General features: G+C 38.8%; 1 protein-coding gene across 3 annotated transcripts in view; it reads left to right on the forward strand.

Annotated features, from left to right (window-relative positions):
- Positions 1-8,249, forward strand: part of KMT5B (lysine methyltransferase 5B) — a 29,515-nt gene extending 21,266 nt beyond the window's left edge. For 2 of the 3 annotated variants that reach the window (XM_048059719.2, XM_013185639.3), the window contains 5 exons: positions 81-247; positions 927-946; positions 1,129-1,265; positions 3,861-4,057; positions 5,437-8,127. In XM_048059719.2, the coding sequence (XP_047915676.2) occupies positions 81-247; positions 927-946; positions 1,129-1,265; positions 3,861-4,057; positions 5,437-6,905 (1,990 nt within the window). In that variant the 3' untranslated portion in view covers positions 6,906-8,127. Of the gene's footprint in view, positions 1-80; positions 248-926; positions 947-1,128; positions 1,266-3,860; positions 4,058-5,436 lie in introns of all 3 variants that reach the window. The other variant, XM_048059718.2, reaches the window with a different exon arrangement.
- The last annotated feature ends 5,240 nt before the right edge of the window (positions 8,250-13,489 follow it).

Consider the following 13,489-nt stretch of genomic DNA (forward strand, 5'->3'; position numbering starts at 1 on the left):
TTTGTTTTTGTGAAGAAATGCCATGCTATTATACTTGGTAATTTTTGGTATGCTTACTTTTACTACTTCTTACAATAAAGGAAACGGAATGATAAAATAGAATTACTCGTTGGGTGTATTGCCGAACTATCAGAAATGGAAGAAAACATGCTGCTGAGACATGGTGAGAATGACTTCAGTGTAATGTATTCCACACGGAAAAACTGTGCACAACTGTGGCTCGGTCCTGCTGCATTTATCAATCATGGTGAGTAACAAATATAGGAACTGTATTTAAATGACACAAGCAATTCTCTTCAGGGGTGTTACTGTATGTGAGATAAATGACACGGGACTTCAGAGAAAGTGTCTGAATCTGTTATACTGGAGTAGCGTAGGACAAAACTCTGTTGGGAGTTCACCAAACCACAGCTAATTAGCTATGAACTGGGAAAGTCAAAGGAGGCTCTGGAAAGTGGTGCCTTCATCCTTCACAGAGGTTTTGGAACTGGCAGCTGAATTAGTGGAGCGCATTGGGGTCTACTCTGATGTCTTGCTGTAGCAAAGTTTGTGAATGTAGTCAGCTGTAACGTATTTCTTAGGTGAACTCCTTGTGCCTCCTTTACATTTTTACACAGACCCTTTGCTTATTCTGTTGCATTTGTATGCTGAAGGAAAAGTGGGTAGGATTTACGATAAATCCTGTTACCTTAAAAATGAGGGAATTTGGAAACTTATAGGTAGCAGAAGAGCTCAGGAACCAAATGATATCGAAGTGAATATCTCCTGATACATACCTTTATGCAATACTAATATGACTCCCAGTATTTAGTTGAGATTCTAGAGTTACTGAAGTCAGAGTGAATCCTTACTTTAGATATCTACAACTATTCATGTTTCAGGTCTTATCAACAGTTAATTGACTTTATCTTTTGGACCTTTTTCAGATTGCAGACCTAACTGTAAGGTAAGCGAGACATTAAAAGTAAATAAATAAAGCACCCCACACTTTTTTTTCTTTGTCCCTGCACCTTTTCCTCCCCAGCTGTTTTACTTCTTGTTTTCTTACTTATATACTGTTCAACCTTAATGACTAGCCTTTCTTTTATTTATATTTTTTCCTCCCCTTTCTGTCATCTTCTTCCCAAGTTTGTGTCAACTGGACGAGATACAGCATGTGTGAAAGCTCTAAGAGATATTGAGCCTGGAGAAGAAATCTCTTGTTACTACGGAGATGGCTTTTTTGGAGAAAATAATGAATACTGCGAATGTTACACCTGTGAAAGGTATGTGTTATAAATAAGTTTCCAATGGAACTGGGCATATTCATGATATATTTTGTGAAACTGAAGGCACCTGGTTATGAGTACTCAAATTTTTGATACATTATTATTGCCTCCTAATTATTCATCAGAATGATTTTTTTTAATTGTTACTGGATTATCTTGTTTCCTGATAACTTCTGCATTCTGTTCTTCTTTTAGTTTTCTGTCGTAAGAATAGCCAAAATGACAAAAAGTAGTCTAGATTCTTTAAAATATTTTTTCTGAATAAGGTAGAATTGGAAGGAAAAGCAGTAGTAGTTGCTATGAGCTCATTAGCATCTGACTCCTAATGGCAGCTTTTTTTTTCCATTAGAGAAGGCAAATTTCTCTGTTAATCTGAAGTCCCGTTCTGATGGAAATAGGCAAAGTAGTTTTCACCTTATATTACTAGAACTTCATAGTTGAAGTATTTATTAAAGGTCTGCAAGTTTGAACAGTACTTGCCTGTGTCTGTCCATTGCACCATAACAGCAAACTTGTTTCTATTTGTTTTTTACCCAGGTTATCGCAACCTAGCTTCTTCACAAAATCAGTTGAAAGAATTTCATAGTTGTTTCCTGCCATGGCGAAACAACTTCTTACCTTGAGCATGATGGTTCGACACGATTTGTGCCAGCCTCGCCTGGTTCCAAGAGCAACTATGCAGAACCCATAACAATTATGTTAGTTTGAGCTAATTGTAGGGAGAAGAAACCTATGAAGGACAAAATATTAATCATATTGAGAAATAGCTTAATGCATACACATGTAAATAGTTTCATAACCAACCTTCATTTTTACTAGCTACTTTGGTCACTAACAATTCTTGCAATTCAAGGGAAAACCTGCTGCTGTGGGCCTCCAAGGTCATATGGTGTTGGTAGGTCATTCCAAGTGAAGGCTATGGTTTCAAGGTTTATCTAAAGTTATTAGTAAAAAAGTACTTCAGTCCTGGGAGCTGTTAAGTATTGAATAAATGGGTACCATGAATATTTTTCCTTGCTGCTTGGAGAGAGATGTCTTTTTCTTTTTGCTCAAGTTTCTTTGATTGTTGCTTTTGATGTAATATGGACATGCTTACTTGCAGGACAGACCAAGATCATATGTCAGAATATTTTCTCAAACTTGTCATCTTTGGATTTTAAGTCCATGAAAATGTTGTAGTTTAAAGCTAAGACTTTGGTAATTCTCATTTCAAGAATCTACTTTTCAGTCACAAAATTGTGTTACAGAAGTCAAATATGGGAAGTTTGAGTTTAGGGAAGCTGAGCAAGGCAAAATGAGTCTTTAACAGCACAGACAAGCCAACCTAATAGATGACTTTGTTATGAAAAAGGAGATGTGTAATGCAGTCAGTCATCTCATTGAACACCAGGAAAAATGATTTTTAAGTGATGAAATTTTGACTATTCTGCGAAGACTGTTAATTTTGTAATGTTAAAATGCTAGGCTTGTAAGAGCCTGGGGGATATGCCTGGGAGCTGAGGGAAGGTTAGCACTGTACAAATACTTTCAAGCCTCCAAAAACCATCACCAAGAAAATGTGCATTCACACTGTTAGGTGAGCGAGCATGCTGTTCATGATGTCTAACTGGGGTAACTGGGCACCGAAGATGTGTCAGAAGGCAGTTGTGGTTATTTATGGCATTGATCTGAAGCGACTGCTGCTTGTGCTGAGTTCAGCCTAGTATCTTATTTTAGCTGCCTGTAATTTGTGGAATTCAAAATAATACTGAAAAAATGTTCCATATCAAAGAAATACCAGTTAATTTGAGAACAATTACTGTATATGCGTAATAATATTTAACCCTGTGGCGCTTGAGATCCTCTCCACTCTCTTTCTTGCGTACTTTTTGTTACGCTTTGTGGATTTTCTTCCAGTGCAGCACACTGGAATCCAAACTGAAGTTGTCTTCGATAATTCTACAAAGTGCAAGCTTACTGGATGACAGAGTACCAAAGTGAACCTGGTAGTAGTGGTTGAAATGCAAGTGATGGAATTCTTAATCTCCACCCTTTAATGTGATTAATTTAAAAAAAAAAAAGTTTCAAGTTTACTCAGATGTTTCTGTGGTAAATAAAGACTAAAAGTATGTCAGTTCCAAAAGTAAACAGAAATATGAGATAATCTTACTCAGTTTTGTGCACTTTATAACTCTTGCTGATGCAGTAACAAGCGTTGTAACTGGAGCTGGCATTTTTTTAATTAGGCTGCTGTGAGTAAGAAAAATAATCCATTTAAACTGTTACCTCAGTTGATTTCAAGTAGTGTTTTGAACTACTGTATTTCATTTTCACCTGTATAACTTCATTATGAAAACATACTAAAATAGACAAAAAGAAAAATTGCAAATTAGCTTCTTTCTTCTTCCAATAAATAAAGGGAAGGTATTTCTGAACATCTTGCTGAAATGAGATACCTATGTAGATATTTTATTAAAACAGCCCACAAATCCTAATAAATTCAATGGTTCTTGATATTGTTTATCCATATATAACAAGATTGACTAAAATATGAAACAAAGATGTAAGTTTATATTAGTAGCTATTAATATATTGTCATCCTTTTCTTTACAGACGCGGAACTGGTGCTTTTAAATCAAGAGTGGGATTGCCAGCACCTACTCCTGTGATTAATAGTAAATATGGACTGAGAGAAACAGATAAACGATTGAATAGACTCAAAAAGTTGGGTGACAGCAGCAAAAATTCAGACAGCCAGTCTGTCAGCTCTAACACTGATGCAGATACCACTCAGGAAAAAGCTAATGCAAGTAAGTATGGGGAAAACTTGGAGTGCAGGACTAAAGGTTTCATAAAAAAATGAAAAACTTTCACTGCGATGGAATTGCTGTCTTAATGTTGAGATGCATCTCAAATACTGGTCTTTAGAACTGTAATTGATTCAGGAATCCAAAGGTAATTTATATAGCAATTTAACAGTTTTCCTTAAGCCTTTCTGTGATGAAAGGTAGTACATTCTTGTTTTGTTTGTATGTTCTCATTTTCGTTTTTTATGTATACCAGTAGCTAATAGCTAGTGACATATTTCTAAATTTGTCAGCTAAAGAGCTCTGTTGGTAAGTTACATACTTTAGAAATATGGTAAATAATCACATGCAGTACTATTGTTTAGGAAGGAAAACTCACGGAGCTTGAGGTATCTACATTCCGTAGGAAAACAGTTTTTATATAAATAGTCGTAGTAGAGATTATCAAGCAAAATAGCCACTTCCTTTAGAGGTGTTTTAAACTGAGCACCTATTCCATTTCGGAATCCAGGACTGATAGTTCAAATACCTGTTCTGAAGTGACAGTGTACAGTTAATAATCTCAGAAGAAATTGGAGGGGATTTTTGTTTCTGATGCTCTTGAGAGACTTCTCTTCATCAAGTAGCGAGTGTCATTTTTTCCCCACAGAATGTAGGCAAGATATAAATAATTTCAACTTTGACTTAATTAACAGGTTTTGAGTCACTTAAAATATTTTGGTTCGATCTGTCTCCTATTTGCTGCTGTGAAACTGAAAAACAAGACAAAAAAAAACCCACAACCTTTTCCTAGTTATATGATCTCTAGTTATAAAGCTTTGGAATTGCGGCTTTGCTTGGGCAGGCTGTTCTCTGTTGCTTATCACTGTAAGTGACAGGTGACAGACAACTGGATATTTGAAAATGAAACCATTACAGTAGTTAAGTTTTGGTTTTATCCCCCAAAAAGAAAAAATCCTGGGGTTAAAACAAGAGCTTGCTGATCCTCAGTTTTTGCTGGAATAATACTCAGTAAATGCTGAGGATCATGCAGGATCAATTTGTGGAAAATTCAGTAGAAGAAGAAATTGAATAAAAACAAAACAAAGAACAAACAAAAAAAAAAAACCAAACTTTGTGTATTAGAGGTAGTAAGGGAAGTGTACCTGGAATTTAGAAGTACTTTTGACTTTTTTGACAATCTTCTAGTGTCTGAGTTACACGTTAGTCAGTTTGTCTCCTTACTGCATACTCTATAGTCCGTTTGACAGATTCTGATTAAAGTGATTGTTAAAGCCTTAGCTAGTTAAAGTTTTGATTAAAAATAAATAAAATAACTACAGTGTTTGGGGAGTGGGAACCTCGGGTTAAATCAGTGTCATTAACACCCTTTTCTTTTGCAGCTAACAGAAAATCTTCAATTGGTGTAAAAAAGAACGGCAAAAATAGAACATTAACCAGACAGTCTATATCAAGAATTCCAGCATCATCAAATTCTACCTCATCTAAACTAACTCATCTAAATAATTCCAGGGTACCAAAGAGACTGAAAAAGCCTGCAAAGCCTTTACTTTCGAAGATTAAGCTGAGGAATCAGTGCAAAAGGCCAGAGCAGAAGAACGCTTCTAGAAAGCTCGAAATGGGAAATTTAGTTCTCAAAGAGCCTAAAGTAGTTTTATATAAAAACTTGCCCATTAAAAAAGATAAAGAATTAGAGGGACCAGTCAAAGTTGCAGTCTCTAGTGGATGCTTAACAAGGCATGCAGCAAGGGAGTATAAACTGAATTCTGTGAAAGGTGCTCATGAGCATGGTGATATACCACCCTGCACATACATAACAAGGAGGTCAATGAGAACAAGGATGAATTTGAAGGAGACCTCTGACATAAAGCTTGAACCAAATACATTGGATAGCTATAAGAATAACTTGACTGGAACGCGATCGGACATTTTAGAGCAGCAGTCTCATGTGACGAATGAAAATGACCTGGCTCATGGAGCATCGCATAAAGGGGAGGTTAGGTGCCAGAAAAACGATGCAGGCATGTCAAAAAAGAAGTCTCGACAAGGAAAACTGGCAAAACCACCTGCAAAAACAGATGAAACTGATAGTACGCACAACACACCTGTGACTGATGAAGTACCAGATTTGATCAGTTCTCATTCAGAACACGGAGATAGGAATAATGTGGTAGAGACACCTGTTAGCTATAAAGACTGTGTCCCTGGATCTGGTGGCTGCTCTGTTGTAACATCTGACAATTTTAAAGCGAAGGACAGCTTTAGAACTGCAAAAAGTAAAAAGAAAAGACGAATCACAAGGTATGATGCACAACTAATCCTTGAAAATAGCTCTGGGATCCCTAAACTGACTCTTCGTAGACGCCACGATAGCAGTAGCAAGGCAAATGACCAAGAAAATGATGGAATGAATTCTTCAAAAATAAGCATCAAATTAAGTAAAGACCATGAAAAAGATAATAATTTATATGTAGCAAAGCTAAATAATGGGTTTAACTCAGGATCAGGCAATAGTTCAACAAAATTAAAAATACAGCTAAAACGAGAGGAAGAAAACCGAGGGACGTACCCTGAGGACCTTCATGAAAATGGTGTGTGTTGTAGTGAAACTCTCTCCCTTTTGGAGTCGAGAATGGAAGTAGATGATTATGCTCAGTATGAGGAGGAAACAGCAGATGAATCTTCATCAGAAGAAGATGATGAAGAGGAAGATGATTATGATGATGAATTTGATGACTTTATTCCTCTTCCTCCAGCAAAGAGATTAAGGCTCATTGTTGGCAAGGATTCAATAGATATTGATATTTCTTCCAGGAGGAGAGAAGATCAGTCTTTAAGGCTCAATGCATAAGCTTATAGGTCTTAAACTGACCTGGATGTCATTTTTAAAAAATAAAAATTTAAAAATTAAAAAAAAAGATAAAAATAAAAATTCCATTTGATTATTCCTCAACTGAAGAACTTTCTGAAAGACTTAGTGGCAGCACTTCTTTATTGTTTATTCACCTATCAACATAATATTGTAGAAAGTGTACAGCATACTGACTCTTCTTAAGTCTGATTTGTGCAGATTTTTATTGTACTTTTTAATAGCCTTCTTATGTGCAATTCTAAGTTAGAGTAAGAGGTAATGCTCTGTTGTAAAATAAAGGCTCAAGCAAAGTTATGAAATTGCATCAAATCTTTTCCATGCAGGACAATGAGAATACAGTGTGGCTACACAATTATTTTTGATCTGTAAGAGCATTAGTTTGCTCTTACAATATTTGACTAAACGATTAAAAAAAAAATCATAGTAGCAGCATATTTAAGGTTTTCTAGTATATGTTAATATCACCAGCAATGAACTACAGCTTTTCAATTTATTTGCTAGATGTTTTTTTTCCCCTCGGAGTTTGTCAGTTTTAACACTGTATGCTGTCCCAGACGTACTGTTTGTGGCCTTTGTTATAGTAGCAAACCGTTGGTTGGAAGTCAAATTGATTTCTTTAAAGAAAAAGAAAAAAAAATTAAAAGGTGTTGACAATTTGCTGACTTTTTAGTACATTATATGTACAAGGGTAGCAGTATGCAGAATAAAAGTTTGGATATGGTGTATTTATTGCTTGTTATGTAAATTAAACACCTTGTATTTAACACTTTTCAATACTTTTAGATAAAATTGTTCTTTGCAAGAATGATTGGTGCTTATTTTTTCAAGAATTTGCTGTGAAATAATGTGATTACAACGGGCAACATTTATCCAATGAACTGCAGCTATCCTGAATTGGTTCTTCATATTTTTTCTGTTGCACTTGTAAAATGCTACAAGGAATTTAAAGAAAATCTATTCACTTTAACTTATGATAGTTTTATGAAATTAAAAACAACTAAGTCACAGCTTTTGTTCTGTGGTAACCTATAAAATGTTTGTCTTTTAAGAACCAGTTGTAAAAGACTGAAAAAATATGTATATGTTGTAAATATTTGTGTGTTGTGAGAAATTTTGTCATAAGAAATTGAGATAACTTGCCAGAAGGGTTTTTAAGTTTAGAAATACATCCATGCCAATAAAATAGGAACTTGTAAACCTAGTTTTAAACTCTGCATCAGTTGGAGTTCTTTGCTTTTATGTAGTTCACTTGATACTTCAGAGTCTACTTTATAACAATGAAGAGCATCAGGGCAATGTTTGGCTCCTCTTTTTTTTTTTTTTTTAAATAAAAGAACGTTAGGAAAACTTACCACTTGTGGGCACAATGAACCTGTTCTTATGTATAAATCAGCTAATTTGCAGACCTGTTTCATGGAAACTCTTTAAAGTTACCGTATTTCATAGTTGTCATAACTGTGTAGCGGTTTGGTATTTGTGTTCTTACTCAACCATGGGTTAAGGTTTAGAGTTCTTGTATCGAAGGGTGTAGAAACAGAAGTCACATCAAAAACCATGTGCTATTGTATTAGTTTAATCCCCTGTTAATTGCATAGTATTTTCACGTCAAGTCCAACCCTCTCTGCCCAGAGGAGCAAGAAATTGAGTTACGTGACAACTGTCCTACCCAGGTTTGAAAGCACTGAGTAACGTGTGAGTAGATTTCCGTATGAGCTGAGCAGAGGGGTCTGGCCAGCTCTGACCCTCACGTCTGTATTCTGAGCAGAGAATTAAGTGTAGAATTAAACATAATACTCGTAACTTCATTTTCACAATGTCCAGTCTTTGTTAAAGGCCAGCTGTGTCTCATGCACAGTGTGTGTGTGTGTATATATATGTATATAAAGGCCTGTATGTTGTTTGTCAGACATGGTTGATGGAGGGCTGTATGCAAAAGGCATGGGTAAGTATGCTGACGTTTCTGAGTCCTGAGTCAGCCGTGGGGTATTGTCGTGTGGGCTTTCTAGTTGGAGTGCATCGTGTGAAAATGAGTCACTGAAAAAGTAGATTACAAGGAGAAGAGAATTGAAGAATTATTAAAGAACTCCCTTGTGGTAGGAAATTTACCAGCAAACAGTTAATGACAAATACAACTCTCCCAAAGCCCTCACTCATGTTTTCACTGGGTGAAAATCCACGTGGCTGTATGAGCGGAGGATGGGATGTGCCCAACATGATGCTCAGTGTAGTGTGCGCAGGGACACCAGCCCTCCGTTTCCCCTACTTGGCTCCGTAATTATTCTTTCTTCCATTCTACTTCCATTACAAGTAGAAAACTTCCCTGGGATAGGTGTTCCTACTACCTCGTATTTCAGTGTGGGCTGTTCTATGCTGTCAGGTGTAACAGGCTGTGAGGCTAAAGAAATGCTCCGAGCACCACGGAGACAGAGGGTCGGCTGCTGCTTTACAAGCATCCTTGCACAAGTGGTGCGTACCGAGGGCCCTTATAGATGAGGGCAGGTTTAGCAAGAGCTTTTGGACATTGGTGGTAGGAAGGATAGCTGTGTAACTTGGCTGGCTTGTGTCTTTGGCGTGGAGAGTCAGTAGAGAGCAACGGTAAGGCAAAAGCAGATGGTTATTCTTTCCCGTATCTCTTTAGCATGTAAAATTCATAATTCATAATTTTATAAGTATTATAATTTCATAGTCATTTCAGAACGATTTGGCTAGAAATAGCCTAATAGGAATCAAGCCCTCACCATTTCAGATGTTCAGGAAAGTTGCCCTGGACATCAGGGAATTTCTGGAAAGTTGCTTGTGCAAAGAAGCAGCCTTCTGGTTTCTGCAAGCAGCAGAAGCTTGCAGTTGTCAAATGCTCTTGTCACGTTGTCTGAAATGAGTGAGCTAATCAAGCATCTTCTTCTCTACCTCATCTGTAGCTGCAGCTCCCTGCAAGCAGGGTTTGGACTTCAAAAATTGTTTCTCATAAAATTGTTATGGATTTTCTGCAAGACTTTTATGAAAGTCCTGTTACTGGGGGGGTTGCAAAGCTTTTTTTTCCCTAGCGTATTTGCTGGCAATGGGGTGTGTCTGTGTCTGCTTTGAGCGCTCGGGTATTTGTTTCTTGGAGGTTACTGTCATTCAGTGTTGCTCACAGGTCACTGTTTTTTTTTCAGTTACCTTACCTGCCAGTATGTGATAAATACATCCAAAGGGCTCCCCAAAGCATGGATCCAGGTCTGCTTTTGCCTGCCCTTTTTGGTTTGTTTGGTCAGTTTTGCTTAGAGCTGCTAGTGCATGCTCTTTAAAATAAACTCAGGAACATAATTCCTATGTTCCCCATGCTGGTCTGGTTTGAAGGTTGGGGATCTGCGTGGAGTAAGACTTACTGAAAACAAACAGCAAAGTTGCTTAAGCTTGCCTTATCTTCTCCGGTATGCGTTTTACTAAATCCTCTTCTTTGGGCTGGGTCACAAAGAAACCTATAGCCTCACATAATCCGTTGCCCTTTTCTGAACTCCTGATTTCACAAGCTATCACGGTTATGTTTTCTTTAGCATCATTTCATGGCCGTAATGCTAAGTACGTAACTGCTCTTTATTGCCTGTTACAGCTGCTCCTTTTTGCTCCCATGTGACTTCTGTTCTAGTCGTAATACCGTGTTTACGCTGATCCCATGAAATGTTTTGACAATTGCAAAGCACAGGTGGTTGTTTCAACGCTATTCCTTCTCTCCACGGGGAAAGGAAATCTGCAGCTTCTCCTCTGAACTAGGCAGCTGCATGTGATTTAACTAATTTCACTTCATCCGTACGTAAAATGTGAGCAGAATAGCCAAGAGCAGCTTGAGAGGTGATGTTGGAGGCCTGCCTGCTGTAGGTACAGGGATGTCTGCTCTGAAACAGGTGTGGATGGTACCAGTTAACCTAGGTTGCTCTGGAATTGGTTTGACTCAACAGGCAAAGACTCGTGGTTTTGGTGGTGAGTTGGTGTGGAACTACCAATGGGCCAACAAAACATGGATTTTTCCACTGATGCTTTACGATGCCCATCAGAAGTCAGTTCTATAATTAGATTTACAGGGTTTTTCTGCTCCAATTACTATGTCGGCTGCAACCTTTTACAACAGTATTGCTTGGAAACTGGTAGAACTAAAGTAGAGAATGAAAATCATAGAATCCTAGAATAGCTTGGGTTCGAAGGGACCGTAATGATCATTTGGTTTTATTTTTTCAAAGTTTTGTATCTGTTGATAGCCAAATATCACAAGATATATATTTTTTTAATGTTAGAGTTAAGTATCTGTAGATGCCTTTTCTACATGCTTTCATTTAAAAATATTTTGAAATAAAAAAATATCTTTGTATTCTTCCGTTGAGGAGTAGGAAGGCATATTTTTGAGGCAGTATGTTTTTTCCCCTGTCTTCTCTCAGCTTCCTGTTACCTTTTATATTGAAATTGAATATTGTAAATCAAGTGGGAGAAACAGTTTCAGTTCCCTCCCAAATCCGCGCTGGTCATACTACCAGCTGCATGTGTATGATCAAGTCTAGGGTGAGACCTCTTCTGTAGGATGAAGCTGGGAATTGTGAGGCAGGCATTTAGTATCAGGGATGATGCATCTGTCAGCGATGACCAACAGGGAACAATTCCAGCTTGGGGAACACGCCATGTAATTGAATGAAAATCTTCTCAGGATTAATATTTTTCAACTAAAAAAGCCCGAAGCTCTCGGTATGTCTACTTTTAGTTTCCAGCAGAGGATGGCAAATGTAATTTCTGGTGAAACTAACCATGTTAGTGTGTTTTGTTTATTCCAGTTATTTTCAGCAGATACATAGAGAGTCAGGTGTGAACAGCACCAGTTTGTGCTGGTTTACTCCTTTTTTTTTTTCCTCTTTTTTTAAGGGCTTTTCCAATGTCATGCTTCAGTCCTGTGCAGCTGATGGGCGTGCAAGATGCAGCTGCTGTACTAGAAATGGCGCATCCATAGAGGGAAGGAAGAGTTTTTTGGTATTTATTATTTTTTTCTCAATCTCTGAACATCTATCAGCTTGGGTCTAGGACTCCAGAGCTAGCAGTCAGCCAGAACCTTGAAGGATGCTCCCAGTGAGTGTTGTTCTTTGTCCTCCTGCTGATGTGGACAGTTCAGCATCACCTCCAGGCCTATTGCCGCAGTCAGACTCAGACCTGCCTCCGTCCCTGTGCAGATGCAGTGGGGTCACGTCTCTCGGTCACATACCGGCACTGCTGGAGCAATCAACAGTGACTCTGGCATTAGTGCCAGCATGGACATCTCTTTGCCACCTCAGCTGCTGAACTGTGTGACAGCATAAATGATCCATCCCGCTGTGCCAGGGCTTGTATGCTGCAACTACCAAAGGAGGCAGGGATCTGGGGGAGGGAAACGGAAGGCAAAATCCAGCTTTGGTGGTGCTCCTCCCTCGGGATGTGACGATACAGTCTGTCAAAAAGCTGGGAGGTACTCCCCCTGCCCACAGAGTCACAGGGGTTAATTAGTAATGGGGAAAATGATCCATCCAGCTCTTAGTTTGAGTCAGCTTTCTGGGTATGTGCGTAGAGGATAACTTTATATGCATCCCTGGTCTTGCTGGAGACAGGAGGACTTGCTTGGACACATGGCTTTGGAATTAAACTTCATAGGACCCTTTGAGGTGACAGCCATATGCTTTAGTTGCATTTCTGTGGCACATCCAGCTTTCTGCTGAATATAACCAAATTCCAAATGTTATCATTTTACTGCTTTTGCTCTGGGGGAACACAGTATTGTCCACGTGGTGTTTTAATCCTGAATTGCTGGATTTTGTTTGTGCACAGTTTTCATGAACAGGATACTCGTGCCCTGCTCGTTTCCAAGGTGTTTGCAAAGGAATTCGTCCTTTGCCATAGAAATATTTACAAGAAGTTGCATTTTTCCTTCTCAAGCTTGTTTAAAAATATAAAATAAAGCAAATAAAACTCAAAACAATACAGTCTCTGTATCCATAGGGAGCTTGTGTTTTCACACAGTAACAACCTCCTGTTTTTAAACAAACTAAACCTTTCCATGACTATGGTAAAGCTCTCAGCCAGGCATGTCCAGGCACGTGCTGGTTCAGGACAGCCACCATAGCAGTGTTTTACATTTGGAAATTGCTGCCTAAAAAGCTTTTGGCTTCCACATCGGTATTACCTAGAGGCTTACGTGTTGCAAACCAGGCTCCAGCGTGGAAGTCGATAACAGTGAGCACAACCTTGTTTCCTGACGCCACGCTGTGTTTGTCCCAGGATGTCCGCCCTGAGGACAGAGCCTTCCGTAGTCCATGCACGGTTACGTCCGAGGCCTGGCTCGTGTGGGTAGGACCGTGCTGGCGTTTGGGGTCAGGGCACATCCGGAGCGAGCTGCTCGCTGCTGTCCCTTCCAAAAGCACAGGCCACCTGCAGCAGGGCTGTGTTGGGCTGAGGGGGGTGCCGGCTGGCACCAGCAGGAGAGATCTCGGAAAGCCAGAGCTCCTAACGCGGCTTTGCCCCGCTTCTCGCCCAGCTCTGCACTGACGGACGAGTTTTCATCCCTGCGGTGTTTC

The sequence above is a fragment of the Anser cygnoides genome, chromosome 5 (assembly GCF_040182565.1).
Source record: "Anser cygnoides isolate HZ-2024a breed goose chromosome 5, Taihu_goose_T2T_genome, whole genome shotgun sequence".
NCBI lineage: Eukaryota > Metazoa > Chordata > Aves > Anseriformes > Anatidae > Anser > Anser cygnoides.